We start from the raw sequence: 20,159 nt of genomic DNA, 5'->3' as shown, positions 1-20,159 counted from the left end.
TCTGGAATGCCCCACCGCTGAGTGACTTGGGCAAAGATTTCCGGATGGAGTTCCCACTCCCCCGGATGCAATGTCTGACGACTCAGAAAATCCGCTTCCCAATTTTCCACTCCTGGGATGTGGATAGCAGACAGGTGGCAGGAGTGAGACTCCGCCCATAGAATGATTTTGGTCACTTCTTCCATCGCCAGGGAACTCCTTGTTCCCCCCTGATGGTTGATGTACGCAACAGTTGTCATGTTGTCTGATTGAAACCGTATGAACTTGGCCCTCGCTAGCTGAGGCCAAGCCTTGAGAGCATTGAATATCGCTCTCAGTTCCAGAATATTTATCGGTAGAAGAGATTCTTCCCGAGACCAAAGACCCTGAGCTTTCAGGGATCCCCAGACCGCGCCCCAGCCCATCAGACTGGCGTCGGTCGTGACAATGACCCACTCTGGTCTGCGGAATGTCATCCCTCGTGACAGGTTGTCCAGGGACAGCCACCAACGGAGTGAGTCTCTGGTCCTCTGATTTACTTGTATCTTCGGAGACAAGTCTGTATAGTCCCCATTCCACTGACTGAGCATGCACAGTTGTAATGGTCTTAGATGAATGCGTGCAAAAGGAACTATGTCCATTGCCGCTACCATCAACCCGATCACTTCCATGCACTGAGCTATGGAAGGAAGAGGAACGGAATGGAGTATCCGACAAGAGTCTAGAAGTTTTGTTTTTCTGGCCTCTGTCAGAAAAATCCTCATTTCTAAGGAGTCTATTATTGTTCCCAAGAAGGGAACCCTTGTTGACGGAGATAGAGAACTCTTTTCCACGTTCACTTTCCATCCGTGAGATCTGAGAAAGGCCAGGACAATGTCCGTGTGAGCCTTTGCTTGAGGAAGGGACGACGCTTGAATCAGAATGTCGTCCAAGTAAGGTACTACAGCAATGCCCCTTGGTCTTAGCACAGCTAGAAGGGACCCTAGTACCTTTGTGAAAATCCTTGGAGCAGTGGCTAATCCGAAAGGAAGCGCCACGAACTGGTAATGTTTGTCCAGGAATGCGAACCTCAGGAACCGATGATGTTCCTTGTGGATAGGAATATGTAGATACGCATCCTTTAAATCCACCGTGGTCATGAATTGACCTTCCTGGATGGAAGGAAGAATAGTTCGAATGGTTTCCATCTTGAACGATGGAACCTTGAGAAACTTGTTTAAGATCTTGAGATCTAAGATTGGTCTGAACGTTCCCTCTTTTTTGGGAACTATAAACAGATTGGAGTAGAACCCCATCCCTTGTTCTCTTAATGGAACGGGATGAATCACTCCCATTTTTAACAGGTCTTCTACACAATGTAAGAATGCCTGTCTTTTTATGTGGTCTGAAGACAACTGAGACCTGTGGAACCTCCCCCTTGGGGGAAGTCCCTTGAATTCCAGAAGATAACCTTGGGAGACTATTTCTAGCGCCCAAGGATCCAGAACATCTCTTGCCCAAGCCTGAGCGAAGAGAGAGAGTCTGCCCCCCACCAGATCCGGTCCCGGATCGGGGGCCAACATTTCATGCTGTCTTGGTAGCAGTGGCAGGTTTCTTGGCCTGCTTTCCCTTGTTCCAGCCTTGCATTGGTCTCCAAGCTGGCTTGGCTTGAGAAGTATTACCCTCTTGCTTAGAGGACGTAGCACTTTGGGCTGGTCCGTTTCTACGAAAGGGACGAAAATTAGGTTTATTTTTTGCCTTGAAAGGCCGATCCTGAGGAAGGGCGTGGCCCTTACCCCCAGTGATATCCGAGATAATCTCTTTCAAGTCAGGGCCAAACAGCGTTTTCCCCTTGAAAGGAATGTTAAGTAGCTTGTTCTTGGAAGACGCATCAGCCGACCAAGATTTCAACCAAAGCGCTCTGCGCGCCACAATAGCAAACCCAGAATTCTTAGCCGCTAACCTAGCCAATTGCAAAGTGGCGTCTAGGGTGTTCTGTCCTTAATCTCCTCATAAGGAGGAGAATCACTGTCGACCGCCTTTATCAGCTCATCGAACCAGAAACATGCGGCTGTAGCGACAGGGACAATGCATGAAATTGGTTGTAGAAGGTAACCCTGCTGAACAAACATCTTTTTAAGCAAACCTTCTAATTTTTTATCCATAGGATCTTTGAAAGCACAACTATCCTCTATGGGTATAGTGGTGCGTTTGTTTAAAGTGGAAACCGCTCCCTCGACCTTGGGGACTGTCTGCCATAAGTCCTTTCTGGGGTCGACCATAGGAAACAATTTTTTAAATATGGGGGGAGGGACGAAAGGAATACCGGGCCTTTCCCATTCTTTATTAACAATGTCCGCCACCCGCTTGGGTATAGGAAAAGCTTCTGGGAGCCCCGGCACCTCTAGGAACTTGTCCATTTTACATAGTTTCTCTGGGATGACCAACTTGTCACAATCATCCAGAGTGGATAATACCTCCTTAAGCAGAATGCGGAGATGTTCCAACTTAAATTTAAATGCAATCACATCAGGTTCAGCTTGTTGAGAAATGTTCCCTGAATCAGTAATTTCTCCCTCAGACAAAACCTCCCTGGCCCCATCAGACTGAGTTAGGGGCCCTTCAGAAATATTAATATCAGCGTCGTCATGCTCTTCAGTATCTAAAACAGAGCAGTCGCGCTTACGCTGATAAGTGTTCATTTTGGCTAAAATGTTTTTGACAGAATTATCCATTACAGCCGTTAATTGTTGCATAGTAAGGAGTATTGGCGCGCTAGATGTACTAGGGGCCTCCTGAGTGGGCAAGACTCGTGTAGACGAAGGAGGGAATGATGCAGTACCATGCTTACTCCCCTCACTTGAGGAATCATCTTGGGCATCATTGTCATTGTCACATAAATCACATTTATTTAAATGAATAGGAATTCTGGCTTCCCCACATTCAGAACACAGTCTATCTGGTAGTTCAGACATGTTAAACAGGCATAAACTTGATAACAAGTACAAAAAACGTTTTAAAATAAAACCGTTACTGTCACTTTAAATTTTAAACTGAACACACTTTATTACTGCAAATGCGAAAAAACATGAAGGAATTGTTCAAAATTTACCAAATTTTCACCACAGTGTCTTAAAGCCTTAAAAGTATTGCACACCAAATTTGGAAGCTTTAACCCTTAAAATAACGGAACCGGAGCCGTTTTGAACTTTAACCCCTTTACAGTCCCTGGTATCTGCTTTGCTGAGACCCAACCAAGCCCCAAGGGGAATACGATACCAAATGACGCCTTCAGAAAGTCTTTTCTTAGTATCAGAGCTCCTCTCACATGCGACTGCATGCCATGCCTCTCAAAAACAAGTGCGCAACACCGGCGCGAAAATGAGGCTCTGCCTATGCTTTGGGAAAGCCCCTAAAGAATAAGGTGTCTAAAACAGTGCCTGCCGATATTATTATATCAAAATACCCAGATAAAATGATTCCTCAAGGCTAAATATGTGTTAATAATCAATCGATTTAGCCCAAAAAAAGTCTACAGTCTTAATAAGCCCTTTTTGAAGCCCTTATTTACAATCGTAATAAACATGGCTTACCGGATCCCAGAGGGAAAATGACAGCTTCCAGCATTACATCGTCTTGTTAGAATGTGTCATACCTCAAGCAGCAAGAGACTGCTCACTGTTCCCCCAACTGAAGTTAATTGCTCTCAACAGTCCTGTGTGGAACAGCCATGGATTTTAGTGACGGTTGCTAAAATCATTTTCCTCATACAAACAGAAATCTTCATCTCTTTTCTGTTTCCGAGTAAATAGTACATACCAGCACTATTTCAAAATAACAAACTACAGTTAAACACTAAAAAACTCTAAGCCATCTCCGTGGAGATGTTGCCTGTACAACGGCAAAGAGAATGACTGGGGTAGGCGGAGCCTAGGAGGGATCATGTGACCAGCTTTGCTGGGCTCTTTGCCATTTCCTGTTGGGGAAGAGAATATCCCACAAGTAAGGATGACGCCGTGGACCGGACACACCTATGTTGGAGAAATATATATTATTATCGGTTATTTGTAGAGCGCCAACAGATTCTGCAGCGCTAGATTATATTATATATGTTATACCGAGGCTCCTATTAGAAATAACTCTTTTAATAGTTAGGCCACCTGGCAAATATTTGTCCCTAAAAGGCAAACTGTTGTAAAGTTCAGGACAAGATAGGGAACTCTGCCCACTGGAGAATGTTATTCTGGTTCCCAAAATCAGCTTGAAGGCTTTGCGTACTTTCCATGTTGAACATGAGTTGATCCTTGACACATGTAGATAAGTAGATAAGGTATGTTAGATATGTTTTAGGCATTATTGTAGCTTCTTAATATTGAATACCTATACTTTATGTTGATTGCATAATAGTTGCCTGAGGAGGAAAAATCAAGTCACAGAACACAGCCTGAAGTACAACATGTAAGTACTTATCCTGTTTGAAGCACACAACAAAAGAATGTTATTAGGCAGAAAAGATGGCGCTTTGCATTTTGTCCATCCTTGTAAATGAGGAACAACTCAGTGTTAAATGCAAGTAGGATAAGCAAAGACAATCACGTTTTCACCTGCATATGTAAACAATACAAATATAAACTTGAAAAATGTTTGAATCACCTTTCTTTCTTCTTTTTCTTCCCTCTTGCTATTCTCTTTTACATTAACACAACTACTACTGCTACTACTACTAATAATAATAATAATAATATGTCCTCAGGTCAAAAAGTAGATATCTATGCATCAACAATTATAATATTAAGAGCAAATTACAAAATACAGATTAATGCTGAGAGAGGGTGAACAAGAAGTGATGAGAAATAAAAAAAAAAAATTAAAAAACAACTAGGTTTTTTTTTAGGTGTCACGCAAGGGATTTTTATGTGTAGCTATTCAAAATATAACAGTTTAGGTAACACTAATAAAATCAGAAGCCGTGTCTCCTTGGCTTTATCAAGCCCTGATCTATACTATTCTTTAATTTCTATTTATCAATGTGACAGAACAACATGCATACAAACCACTGTGAGCTAGATAGATTTTGAAGGTCTGGAGGATGCATGAGATATATAGGGCTCGATTTATCATTCATATTCTCCTATATTTTCTCCTAAAAGGACTCCTGAGAGATAATTCCCCTATTTATCATTCAAAAATACGCCTAAAATTGGGCAAGTTCGACTGTAAAATTCTCCTACTCTGTTCTCACTCTCCTTGGAGAACATGTTCTCCAAAAAAAGGGTTAAATTCGGATTTCATATAGTTCTCCTCATAATTCTCCTAGTTACAAATTTATCATTTATATTCTCCTGTGGAGGACTGAAAGTTCTCCTGCAAGTTCCTGCATTAAAGTTCTCCATAGCTAAAGTGGAGAACAGCATTAGAAATCTATTCTCTACCAGTTATAGAAGCAGTTGCACAAAAAAAGGGCTCTACAAGGTGCAAAAATTAGCTATAACAAAGCACAATAATAATGGTTATTGGAACGCAATAATAATTTATGATGGAGTGAAAAAATATATATATAATGGAGCGCCAAAATAATATATAACAGAGCATAAAAATTATATCTATTGGGGCATAAAAATAAGATATAAAAAAGCGCTAAAATTGAAGCACAAAAACAATGAAAATGTAGATCTCTTTTCATATATGAAAGTTTGCTGAAGAGGGGCGTTAACAAAACTACTAGGAAGGCTGTATAAAGATTTCTATTGGTTTATATATGATTGACATGGAGAATAGTTGCTTATTTTTAGTGATAAATAAGGAGAAGATACTAATCCGACTGGAGAAATGTATCATTATTTCTCCTCAGCTATCCTATGGAGAAAAAACAACTTTTTTATGATAAATACGGGCGCACATGTGCGCCTCTCCTAAGGAGAGCTGCAGAGAACTGATAGGAGAACAGAAAGGAAAATTCCACAAATGATTGATAAATTGAGCCCATAATGTGAGATCAAGGAATGACAAGGTAAAGGCTTTAAAGCAATGTTTAATCTGCAGTATAAAAAGTTTGTAGGGTTTTTTTTCCACAAAAAGATGAAATGCTAAAACCATTCCCATTTAAATGTATGACATAAAACATAGACTCTCTCTTTTAGGGAGAAAATATGAATACTCATCCAGCTGCAGCTAGTTTCCCAGTTCATCTAATTTTCAGACATTTTTGCTGGTTTAAAGGGACAGTCAACACCAGAATTTTTGTTGTTTTAAAAGATAGATAATCCCTTAATTACCAATTCTCCAGTTTTGCATAACCAACACAGTTATAATTATACATGGTTTACCTCTGTAATTACCTTGTATCTAGGCCTCAGCAGACTGCCCCCTTATTTCAGTTCTTTTGACAGACTTGCATTTTAGCCAATCAGAGCTGTCTCCATGGTAAATTCACGTGCATGAGCTCAATGTTATCTTTATGAAACACGTGAACTAATGCCCTCTAGTGGTGAAAAACTATTAAAATGCATTTAGATTAGAGGCGGCCTTCAAGGTCTAAGAAATTAGCATATGACCCTCCTAGGTTTAGCTTTCAACTAAGAATACCAAGAGAACAAAGCAAAATTGGCGATAAAAGTAAATTGTAAAGTTGTTTAAAATGACATGCCCTATTTGAAACATGAAAGTTTTTTTTAGACTTGACTGTCCCTTTAAGTTATTTCTTACAGTTTGCAAATGACCCCAAAAAAAAATTGTTTTCAAAAAGTCTGTTTGATCCACTTATTTAGTATGCTGGAAAAATATGTTATTGGTGTATATTTAGGACCCAGAATTCTGTGCAGTCACTACCATGATGTGAAATAACACAGGCAGTCAAAGGGAAAGCTAGATTTTCATTTTCTTCTATTGCTTATTTTAGGGTGAAGTTTTCAGAAGAAGGATAGACCGATTCGCAATCCTACTATCGAGATTGTGTATATGGATCCAGTCCAGGTTTTTACTGTTACGTTACAGTAATATTGTTATTGAATGAAAATAGAAAGCTTTGCATTACAGTAAACCAAGGACTTGGGGATAGACACAGAGTGAAAATGAAACATATTTTGGGGTAAAAAAATGAAAGCATGATTCTGGAGTCTCTTATCAAAACATGCACATGCTAATAAATATGTAAAATAACCTATTAATATGTTACTCATCTATATATAGACCACAGCAAATGTAGAAAAAAAACACTGTTGTGTTCTGGATCAAATAATGTGTTATAGATCTAATGGGTTATACTTTTGATCGATATTATGTATCTACATATTATCATTATCATGCACCTAAGAAGGTGAAGGGCATACTGCTAAAGAACACATTTCTAAAAGCATTTTTTTAAAATGTAGGTACAACAGTAAAAAGGGCAGATCCTCATGTGACACAGTCTGAAAATGAAAAGGAGGAGAGAACATCATACAGGCGTTTTAGATGATCAGTCCCTAAGTCACCACTGTAAACTAAACTCACAATGGTTATTCGACCCCTTGATTGGTAAGAACCCCACTATAGCCTTTAACCCTTGCTTGTTCGTAACACATATTGGCAATAGAGCAGTTAAATCATCACACCCTGCCCTTACAGTGCTTGACATATTTGGCTGCTTTGAAAAGCCAGCTGCGCACACCTAGTGCCTAACAATGCTTATAATTTTTTTCACTCATAGCGTCACTGCTGTCAACTGAGCATAGTAAGCTTGGGTGGAAGGCAGCAGTGAATAAGGAGGCTGCTGGCATTGCTATCTCTCAAGTGATCCCAGAAAAGCATGCATATCTAAGGGAAGAGGAGTAGGCTTTAGCCCTCTCTCCTTCCAGGGGCAGTGCACTTTCACAGGATCCAGGTGCAAATTTCTAGGCACCAGTGGCTCCCTGGCATGCGGGTTTCTTGAGCCCAGCTTTAAAATATGATGAACAGTGCACTAGAAGAGCAGAAAGTGAAGGTAGGCTTGGCAAGAAATTCTGGTCACGTGTCTGTATATATGTTTATGAAAGGAAAAAGGGGAAAATATAACCAGGAAGGGGATTAAAGAAACATGAAACCCAAAAGTTATTTTTCATGATTAAGATAGAGCATGCAATTTTAAACAACTTTCTTATTTATTTCTATTATTAAATGTTCTACATTCTCTTGGTATCTTTTGTTAAAAAGCAATGACAGAAGCTCAAAAGTGTGCACGTCTGCGGCACGATATGGCAGCAGTTTTGCAAGAATGTTATCAATTTACAAGAGCACTAGATGACAGCACTATTTCCTGTCATGTACAGCTCCAGACACCTAGGTAGGTATCTCTTTAACACAGAATATCAAGGGAATAGAGCAAATGTGATAATATAAGTAAATGTAAGCTTTTTTTTAAAAATGGTATGCGCTTTCACAATCACATAAACATTTAATAATATTCTCTGTATCGAGCCACAAAACAAATTAAGAGACAGAGCTTTCTGGTTCTTCAAGTATGGGACATATATATACACACACACACACACACACACAGGTGTATATATATATATGAAACGCATACGACCTGACCTGATCTGATGCCCTTTTACTTCCCTTTGTTTTGTATATGCTTTTAAAATATACTAATAAAAGTTACAAGTTTTAATCTACTCACGGATGGAAATTCCCTTGTTTGCATTTGGATATATATATATATATATATATATATATATATAAAATAAATTGATTTGGCCCACAGAAATATCTGTATGTATATATACACATTTCCAGTAATGCACTAGTCATGGACAAGTAGATTGCAGTGGACGAGTAAGAAATATGAAATTAGTTTCACACACACACACACTATAGGTTTTCCGAAAGAGACTCTCTCAGTGCCACTGGAAGACATGAGGCCATTCATTCAGGAAAAAATAAAAATCTATGAAGAAAGAACTAATGAGTAAAAATGACAGCCATGGTTCATTATGAGGATTTACATGCCACAGCCTAACACTCCTTATCGAACTTACTTATTGTAAAAAATGATACAACTAGTTACAAAAAATACCTAGAAATGTACAGTATTAGGATTCTGTTTCATATTGTGATGTAGCTTTTCCGACTCTTGAGACATTTTTTGTATAACCGCTATTATTGAAATCATTTTACACTGTGTGAAAGCACTGATTGCATTTGAACATCAATTTCAGTTATTTTCTGTAAGGTATATTTTTTATCAGGAGACCAAACACTTTTAGAAAATAATTTTACATTGCAGAAATACATAAATTCAGGAAAAGACACCATATTAAATGGGACACTGTACTATAAAATTTATTTCCCCTTAATATTTTCCAAATGACTTGTTATAATTAATGCAGAGTAATAAATGTGTAGTTCCTTTATATTTTCTTCTGTACTTGTAATAGCTGGGTTTTTTCTCGTTAAAAACTACCACTAACACATGCCCATAACAATGGACTGAACCTCCAAGCTAACACCTTCACGCCGTTAGGATGTTCCATGTCATCCTAACAGCAGCACTGGGCTTTAATGCTGTCCTGCAGCGTCCCCCTTTTACGTAAGTGGGTTCTAGAAATGTAGGTAGTCCCCCATGATCTAATCTAGACCTTGAAATCAAGTGATCACACTGACGATCACATGATTTCATTTATACTAATAGTATTTACATCGGAACTTTGTTCTGATGTTATCCCTATAGTACCGGCACATACCCCGTATTGGGAAATTAATCAGTGTTATTGTTTCCATTAACACAGCATGTCTACAGAGAAAATGTTTGTTATTTATATATTCAGTAGGTGAAGATACAGCAGGCAAATAACAAAAACAGGTAAAACAGCTGTTTGCACACTCCAGCAGGTAAAATGAACTATTAGGAACACATTGAAGGTGAATAAAATTGAGAGTACACTTTCCATTTAAAAGAAAAAAAAACATTCATATGCATACATGGTAAAGAACAGCATGGGGTTATTGGTTCCTAAATATTTCAAAGATACATTTTATGGTTCAAAAATGCATACCAGATCCCTTTCAGCAAAATATCAGAATATATGATTCTTTACTTATTTTATGCAATGAAAACTAACAGAAACTTTGCGTCATCTAACAATTTATGCCAAAATATGCAAGCATTAAATATTTAAAAATAAAACATTAGCTAAAATGCAAACATATTCACATTTCTGATTTTTGTGGAGAAGAAGTGACAATAAATTTTGACAAAGTATGCCTGACCTTACCACTGCTTAAACTCAGCATGGTAGGGGGAAAAAAAACATAAATATCTTGCACCAAAAATCATCCTATTTATAATTTTACATAATGTGTTTTCTTTTTAAAGTCACCCAATTATCCCATTAATTTGGAAACCTGAGATTTTATTAGCTCAAAGAAAAAACGGATCTATAAGCCCTGTCATCAACACCACAACAAAAGAAGACCGACAGCTGCTGCCAGGTGCTCACTATTACCAGAGATGGAAAAATGTCACTATGGTTTACCAATCAGAGGAGAATGTACTAGTATACTCAATGTTAAACATATGAAAAATACAAATTTCTTACTCTCAAGGACAAGTGAAAATTTCAAGCCCTGGAGATTACTATGAAGATCACTTGACAGCTATAAAGACATTAAATCCGTTATGTGAATAGTAAAACTACCCTCTTTCAAATGAGTCCTGTGATATACTTTTGTAGTGAAAGAATAATCAGGGCTTTTTTAGAGTTGCCTGAACTCCAAAAATAGGAACAATTCTGAAATGCACTTGACATTGTAATGAAAATAATCTGGCAGCTGGATAGACAGTAGGCCACTTATTTCAAGTCTAATGTGTCGCAACGTACTGCAAATGACCAAACAGGGGATTCCCCCCTTTTGTTCTATATGCCTATAGTTCTCTCAGATGACCCTGATTGCTGCTGTGACCATCAAATAGCTACTCATTTAAAAAAAAGGTGTTTCTCTTCTTTCCCTATTTTAAAACATATATGGTGGGTACTATGGTCCGTTTTAGAATCCAGAATACCATTTAAAGGACCAGTAAACACATTAGATATGCATACTCAACAATTGCAAGATAACAAGACAATGCAATAGCACTTAGTCTGAACGTCAAATGAGTAGTAGATTTTTTTATAACAATTTTTAAAGTTATGTATATTTCCACTCCCCTTGTACCATGTGATAGCAATAATCACAAATGCATATACGTATAGTCTGTGAATTCTTGCACATGCTCAGTAGGATCTGGTGACTCAAAAATTGTAAATATAAAAGACTGCACATTTTTTTAAATGGAAGTAAATTGGAAAGTTGTTTAAAATTACATGCTGAATCTGAATCATGAAAATTTTATTTAACCTGTGTCCCTTTAAGTCACATAGTAAAAATATGCTTGTAATATCTATGGCAACTGCTACCGAGAGAGCCAAGAGACCCTCGTTTACTAGAGAGTAATCCCCCTTTCATATGAGGAGTATTGTGTGTTTGATGTCTGCTTTCTTTAGAAGATAGGGACTCATTGGAGCCACTATACCCCCATATATCCAATATATTAAGTAACTAATTGCTATTCTATAGGGACTCATGTCCCTCTGTGTGGCAGTGGCATATGTAGTGTGACTCTGCCTCTAAAAATATCTGCCTAACCCTTAAAAGGACACTGAACCCAAATTTTTTCTTTCGTGATTCAGATAGAGCAGTGTTTTTCAACTAGTGTGCCGTTAGAGATCCTCAGGTGTGCCGCAGCAGATTGACAACAGTGCGGGAGTGTCCCTCTTTCAAATTTTGAAATATTGGGAGGTATGTGACAAGCTCATCAGGCATCATTTACAACCATGACATTGACATTCATTCACAGACAATCATTATGATTGTTTGTGAATGAATGTCAATATGTCATGTATAGTTTGTAGGAGGCATGGCATGAGAGCACAGTACAGTGTGTGTATGTATATATATATATATATATGTATATATACTGTATATATATCCTGTATTAGGCTACAATGTGTAAAATTTTGGGATGGTGGTGTGCCACAGGATTTTTTAATGTAAAAAAGTGTGCCACGGCAAAAAAAAGGTTGCAAATCACTAAGATAGAGCATGCAATTTTAAGCAACTTTCTAATTTACTCCTATTATCAATTTTTCTTTGTTCTCTTGCTATCTTTATTTGAAAAAGAAGGCATCTAAGCTTTTTTTTTGGTTCAGAACTATGGAAAGCACTATTTTATTGGTGGATGAATTTCTCCACCAATCAGCAAGGACAACCCAGGTTGCTCACCAAAAATGGGCCAGCATCTAAACTTACATTCTTGCATTTCAACTAAAGATGCCAAGAAAAGAGAATAAAGAAAATTTGATAATAGGAGTAAATTAGAAAGTTGCTTAAAATACCATGCTCTATCTGAATCACAAAAGAAAAAATGTTGGTTGTGTCCCCTTAAATAAACATCCTTACACGGTCACCTAGTGGGGAAGGTGATCGCTATTACCATTGTGACGAACTTCATATTAGAGGGGGTATTTTACATTCTTTAACGGAGTGTGAGATAGGTAAGGGTAACCATTTTGCCTGTTTAAAAAGGGACACATATGAAAAATACATATGTCAGGGTTCTTATACAAAACATTTTTTAACGCTGCAATATGGTCACCCTAGAGATAGGGAATGAAAAATAGTCTCTTGTCCCTAAAGCCACCCCCCAATCCCAACCCACAAAACAAATCCCTTTTTTATATAATTTCAAGTGATTGCTAGGTTTTGCCACTTTACTGTGATTATTACTATGTGTCACCGTTAGCATTCAAGGGGTTAAAAACCTACATTCGAAATGTTGCAAATATGTTTTATGAAATTATCCCGAAATAATATATATTGCATATAAATATGTAATAATATAAAAAAAAATGCTGCCATGGCAAACTGGGTATAACTTTAGAATAAACCAATTGCTAACTAAGTAATAGAAGTGATTAACCTTTTTACTAACAGAAATGGAAAACCAGGAAGCAACAATTTGTCATATACAACACATTGTTCAAGTTATAGCACAGGCCTCTAGCATAAGTATTGAAACATTATTTACATGGGAACACACTTCACATATGTATTTGTCACGCATTACTATTATATTTTTGCGGTTGTCATTTATTATTATAGTCCCAATGCCAACTGTCCCATCACGCCATCCTACCTCTCTGGTCACAGTAACTCGCTTCAGTTTCCTGATACCCACAAAAATACCGCCTCCATCGCAAACCTATATGTCAGCCAATCAGAAAACCCTGGAAATATCAAAACGTCACACCACCTAGCAACTAACTGCAACTTTCTGTTTGAGTTATAAGAGTGAAATCAGTAAGCGCAGATAGCGGGCAATAGGTGCTGGCGGAGGTGACGTCATTAGCAGGCGCGCATAGGGAAGTGTGATGTGGCTGTGAAGATATCACAATGGTGAGTATAGCTATTTTGGCCGCACATTAGGAGCTGTCACTGTGTGACCAGTATATTAAGCTATGTTTGTTTATATGGTATTAAAGGCATGTTACAGCGTTGTGCGTTTATTGCCACTGTGTACTCGAGCTGATGCCATGTAAAGTATACGAAGGGACCACTTCATTTATTTATGAATGATAGTTATGTACAGTAGCACTAACATTTATATGTGTGTTTGTTTTCTCATCAGTTCTTTCTCGTTAGTACGTTTAGTTCAGGACATGTAAATACGATTTTTAACTTCTTCTTCCCTACTGTATCTGCATTATTCTACAAGACAGGCTTTAAAAACTTGTTTTATTTGCATAATTTATGTAAGCAATTAATAAAGTTTTGCATGTGAGAGAGATCCCATATGAAAACCCAGAGGAATGAATGTTCTCACTTGACTGTGGTCAAAGTTCTATGCAAATGTATAAGCAATCACTGAATCTATGTGGCCGGTTAAGGGGATTTACAGCACACTTAAAGGGATACTAAATCCAACTTTTTTCTTTCATGATTCAGATAGAGCATGCAATATTAAGCAACTTTCTAATTTACTCCTATTATCATTTTTTTTCTTTGTTCTCTTGCTATCTTTATTTTAAAAAGAAGGCATCTAAGCTAAGGAGCCAGACAATTTTTGGTTCAGGACTCTGGACAGCACTTGTGCATTGGTGCTGTCTAATCAGCAAGGACAACCCAGGTTGTGAACCAAAAATGGGCCAGCTTCTTAACTTGCATTCTTGCTTTTCAAATAAAGATAGCAAGAGAATGAATACAATTTGATAATATGAATAAATTAGAAAGTTGCTTAAAATTGCATGCTCTATCTGAATCACAAAATATTTTTTTTGGGGTTTAGTGTCCCTTTAACTATAACTGATATCACAAGACCTTTTTTTTACTTCCCCTCTGAGTGCTCAGGATTCCGTTTCTCTGTGTACACACCCATCATAGCATTATCTGGCTTCTCTAACTATTAATGTGTTTATTCTATGTACCATATCTTATATACATCTGTGCATTCCTTTGGCAGTACAGGGTACAATTTATATGAACCTTAGAAATTCCTACTTCTGAAATATAGGAACCATTTTTAAGCGCATTCTATTACTATAATATAGCCAACTAATGCCTACAATTACAGTCCAGGACAAGCTTGCCCAATTTACATCCTGTTGCCACCTCTAACTTTTTCTCATTCGCTTCTATCGCCAGATGAAGATATCTATACATTTATGCTCTAATAATTTATTACATTTTACAACCAGCCTGCCCCCCATATTAAAGTTTACTATGTAAACATAGGAAAATATATCCCTAGAACTTCTAAACCCTAAAAAGTGATAGTCTGCGTGACCTACCATTGAAACAACTGTTAGTTTATATTCCTTTAAGTCATTAATTTAAATATATATATATATATATATATATATATATATATATATATATATATATAATCCCTACCCCCCCCCCCCCGCACCTAGACATAAAAAGGGAGATTTATCATATGAGACCCTTGAGTGGTTCGTTTATGTTCATGGTAACCTTCAACTTCACACCTTTTTCTATTAATGACAGGCCCAAAAGTGGCCCATAGGTCTTGTAGAAGGTGCATATTCGGATAGGCAACAGTCCTTCCTTATTTTCTTGTACAGTCATGTATCTTTGCTTTGTAAACCTTGTTTAGCCTTTGTTAATAACATACATGGAAATAATTTCTGTTTACCTTTTTCTTGACATATGTTTGTATGCCTTAATTAAAATCTAAATAAAAATATAAAAAAACAAAAAAAAGATCCCCTTCATGATATTTAAACTGCAACAAATAAACTCAAAGGAACACACACTGGGCACTGCCATTTTTTTCTATTTTACTACTATTTACAAAGATGGCTCAATTTTTACCAAATCATCTGTATTAGACGTGCAGAGTAATAATAAACATTAGCTTATGTATACTAAGAGCTAGCTGAATGCATCTAGTCAGCCAATCACAAGAGAAAGTTGTGTGCAGGCACTAATCACCAGCTAGTTCCCACTAGTGTAGGATAAGTATATCTTTCTTTTTCAATAAGGGATACCAAGAGTACAAAGCACATTTGAAAATAGTAGTGAATTTAAAAATGTCTTTGAAAATATTTGTAATTTTTTTTTTTTAAGTGCTAAAATTCAAACTGTTTCTTTTAATAAAACCTCTTAAGTTTATAGAGAAATGTTTACCAACTTACATGTTGCTTTAACTTGCCTGACAATGAATGCTGCGTCGCTTTGTATAGCTCTGCATTGTAGTCTTCGCTGATTTCTAAAGGGTTAAGATGTATTTGCACAAGCATGCAAATAATGAAAGGCAATAATCAGAAGTTTTCAGAGCATTTTTACTAGATGTGATAAAATGTATTTACTTCCTAATATATATATATATATATATATATATATATATATATATATATATATATATATATATATACTTATTTTTGAATATTAGCAATGACTGACATTTGCAAACTATTAAACGTTGAGTCTTGTGTAAGTTGAATAAGTCATTAAAATAATAATGGAAGAACATAGCACTTGACTAAACTGTGTATTTATATTTTTAAAAGGAAACCCCATTTCACAGTGTACAGATTGGGGGGCACAGGAAATGATAGGGAGAGCTGACCTAATGTGATTGGACAGCTTCTACTTTTGCATGCTGGTCAATGTAGTACTCTCCTTTTTTTATTATATAGTTCTCTGGACTAAAGCTGCTTATGTCTTACGGCCTGATGATAAAATAGTCTCCTGTTTGGAGAGAAATTGTAGTGCAGTCTTCACAGGGGTTGAACTCACTAAATGCTAAAAGAAAAAGGGCGGAACCTGGAAGTCCCAGAGTAATGCCTCCCATAAAGCTCTCTGCTCAGATGAGATGATCAAAAATGATCCTCCAGTACTGCAAAATATCTCACTAGATTCAAGGCAGACAAATTACATCTCTAAGCAGTGTTCTCTGCATTTCTTTTTGTGAAGGAGACACAAACCCAGTGCAACACAGCACTGCATGACACTTTGTGCTTTGTATTTTATATTACTTTACATTTGAGATTGCGTCCTTTTTAGTATTATTACATTTAAGTTATTCACTTTTGCAGTTGAATGCACTTAGATTTAGATACAGCAGTAATTAGGCCTGTGCATTCGGATTATTTGTTATGATTTGAATGCGGAAGGTGGAGGCCGCTCGCGGCACTCTGCTCTTTTCGGAGACACGTTTATTCTTGTGAAAGTGAAACACACTAAGATCTGTTCAAATCCAGATCTTGGTGTGTTTTTCACTTTCTCAAGAATAAATATGGCTCCGAAAAGAGCCAAATGCTGCGAGCAGCTGCCGACTTTTGCATTCGGATCATAACAAAACAGAAGTATACAAAGTATGATCCTAATTTGTTAAAGTAACACAGAAACTTTCAAAGCGTAATAAGAATTTTAAAATCACAATCCTTAAGTACACTGTTGTATGAAGAACCTATAATGCATTAAAATAGAACGTGTGAATTTTAAATGTAATAAAACTTGATATGAAGTGTAATATAAAATATGAAGCACAAAGTGTAAATGCAGCAGAACTAGTATCATGCAGTGCTTTATTGCAGTGGGCTTGTCTCTCTTTCGCATACAGAAATGCAGGGAACGTCCCTTGGAGAAGTAAAGTATAGCAAAATCTGCCTTTTTAGAATCTTGTGCGGGATTTCTCAGTGCTAGAGGGAGGATCATTTAATATCATCTTGCATGAGCGAAGAGCTTTATATCATCAGACCCTTAACAACTTTATATTTAAGGGACAGAAAGACGAGGGTCAGTTTAAAGGAACACTAACGTAAAAATTAAACTTTCATGATTCAGAAAGAGAGCTCATAACTTTCCTATTTATTTCCATTAACGAAATGTGTATAATATTTTTATATGCACACTTTGGGAGGCACCAGCTCCTACTAAGCATGTTCAAGAATTCATAGAATATACATATATGCATTTTGTGATTGCCTAATGATATGTAGTGGGAAGGAAAATTGAGCTTTGAAATTTGTCAGAAAAAAATTATATTTAAACCTAAAAAGAATATTTTTTTCATTGTGAAGAACATTGAAATTAAAATATTCATAACTACTTTCACTGTTAGTGTAATGCAGTGTCGGGTTAGCATGCGAGCGATAAGTAGTTTTTTGTTTTTAAAAAACAATGTACCCCATTGAAGTCTATGTGGAGAAGAAGTTTGCGCAGTCACGATATCCAAAATCCTGAAGTTGGCAAACATCGGATATTCGCCTTTTACTTTCAACCTGTAATATGCGGGCTAACCCGGCCGCTCTAACATTTTATTTTGAGTGCAATTAGCGCAAGAGGAAAAAAAATTTAGTTTTTGTGCCACTTGTAATCTGACCCATAATGTTTTATTATTTACAACTGACAAGAATGTGAAGTCTGCCAAAAGTGATGCGCAATATATGGCAAAAATGATTACTTTGTATGTGTTGGTAAACCTAACTGTTCTGACACCTATGATAGTTTTAACCTCTTCGCTACCGGTAATGTCAGAGAAAAACTTGCACAAAAGTACCGCCTTGTGCGGTTTACTTTTAGATTTTTTATTTACCAAACCAATATTTTTTTATTAATTTTTTTTTTTAAAATAAGACAACCCAAAGTATTGATCTAGGCCTATTTTGGTATATTTAATTTTCCCATTTCGACATCCCAAATGCGATAATATTTAAAAAAAAAAAAAAAAAAAAAAAAAAAAGCTAACTTTTTCACAAACTTTGGATTTCTCACTAAAATTATGTATGCACCACCTGTGTAATCATGGCACAAATTATTGTAAACGCTTCTCTGGTATCCCCTTTGCTCAGAAATAGCAGACATGCATGGCTTTGCCATTGTTTTTTTAATTAGAAGGCTGCTAATTGCAGCTGCGCACCACACTTCTGAAATTCCTAACAGTGAAGGGGTTAATTAGTTAGCTGCTAAGAGAAATAGCACAGTAATGTAGGTATTAATCACCTCCCTGATCCCTCAAAAACAGCTCAATTTGGCCCAAGGGGTTAAAGAGAGAGAAGTTAAAAGGGATAGTATAGTCAAAATTAAACTTCCATGATTCAGATAGAGCATGCAACTTTCTAATTTACTCCTATTATCAATTTTTCTTCATTCTCTTGGTATCTTTATTTAAAAAAGCTGGAATGTAAGCTGAGAAGCCGGCCCATTTTTGGTTCAGCACCTGGATAGCGCTTGCTGATTGGTGTCTAAATGTAGCCATCCAGTCAGCAAGCACTACTCAGGTGCTAAACCAAAAATGGGCTGGCTTCTAAGCTTACATTCCAGCTTTTTAAAATAAAGAAACAAAGAGAACGAAGAAAAAATGATAATAGGAGTAAATTAGAAAGTTGCTTAAAATTGCATGCTCTATCTGAATCATGAAAGTTTATTTTTGACTAGACTATCCCTTTAATTAACATTATAACGTAAGAAATATACACTTTTGCTTGTTGGCACATGTAATTTCTGCATTGCTGACCTTAGGTAGCGTTGTGTTTTAACCTCTTTGTGCCTTGCAGCTCCTTAGTAGGACACAGACTGTTGCCCACTCAGGAGGAGCAGTCGCACAACCCCTTCAAATTACCTGCTGTCATCTGCTTGTGAGCATGGGTTCAAACACATTTACCTAGTCAACTGATTAGATGTGATTTGTGCATTAAAATATCCCTTTAACCCTTTTAGTGCTAAACTGGATGTTTTGTTTGTTTTTCAGTTCCCCAAGACTTATACCGTTGGAAAGGTTAGGCGATTACCTTTCCAACTGTGGGTCTGTAGCTGTTTAGATGCCTGAGATACAGATATCTAAGCAGCATGCCCCATTTCCCTATACTGTCTATTGTGAATTTTAAATAAAGTTGCGCGCTGATGTCATCACGTCATTGCACGTGACGTCACCGTGCAAAACGTGAAGCCCCGGCGATGCCTGTCGCTATGCATGCTCGATCGCCGGGGTGGGAGCCCCCAGATCTCCCTCAAGGTGGGAGAGTGCTAGTGACAGCTCTGAGCCGTCGTTAGCACTTAAGGGGTTACATTAATTTAACATTTAATCCATCTCAAGTGGTCCAACATAGGCTGCGTGACCATTTTTTTTTATTCTTGCAAAACCACCAGTTTTTTAATTTTACTTGGTTTATCCACGGCAGCCATCTTTGTGTCGCGGTGCACAACAAAGTTTGGTTATTCAGGTGTTTGCGGAAACCTCAATATCTCAGCTCAGGGTGGTCTTAGCTCTTTAGAATAAAGACTGATCTCTAGATAACATTACAAGGTACATGTACATGTATAAACATTTTGCACATTTGTGATCATTAACCCCTCAGTGAACACAGCATTTTGCAATTTTCTTACCGTTAAGGACCAGGGCTATTTTTACATTTCTGCGGTGTTTGTGTTTAGCTATAATTTTCCTCTTATTCGTGCCCACACATATTATAAACTGTTTTTCTCTGCATTAAATGGACTTTCTAAAGATACCATTATTTTCATATCATATAATTTACTATAATTTCTTTCCTAAGATATGGAGAGTCCACGACGTTATTCAATTACTAGTGGGAATATCACTCCTGGCCAGCAGGAGGAGGCAAAGAGCATCACAGCAAAACTGTTAAGTGCCCATAATCCCCAGTCATTCTCTTTGCCTCTGT

General features: G+C 37.2%; 2 protein-coding genes across 3 annotated transcripts in view; one reads left to right on the top strand and one right to left on the bottom strand.

The window, feature by feature from the left end:
* XRCC4 (X-ray repair cross complementing 4) overlaps window positions 1–13,295 on the bottom strand; it is a 984,771-nt gene extending 971,476 nt beyond the window's left edge. For both annotated transcript variants that reach the window (XM_053701466.1, XM_053701467.1), the window contains exon 1: window positions 13,148–13,295. The gene's annotated coding sequence lies outside the window, so the exon portion shown is untranslated. The remainder of the gene's footprint in view (window positions 1–13,147) is intronic.
* A 7-nt stretch (window positions 13,296–13,302) lies between these two features.
* The window catches only part of TMEM167A (transmembrane protein 167A), a 132,663-nt gene continuing 125,806 nt past the window's right edge, over window positions 13,303–20,159 (top strand). Inside the window, exon 1 of the mRNA XM_053701469.1 lies at window positions 13,303–13,407. Within this exon, the coding sequence (XP_053557444.1) occupies window positions 13,405–13,407 (3 nt within the window). The 5' untranslated portion in view covers window positions 13,303–13,404. The remainder of the gene's footprint in view (window positions 13,408–20,159) is intronic.

Source organism: Bombina bombina, chromosome 2 (genome assembly GCF_027579735.1).
Source record: "Bombina bombina isolate aBomBom1 chromosome 2, aBomBom1.pri, whole genome shotgun sequence".
NCBI lineage: Eukaryota > Metazoa > Chordata > Amphibia > Anura > Bombinatoridae > Bombina > Bombina bombina.
This window is presented reverse-complemented; position numbering and strand designations above follow the sequence as displayed.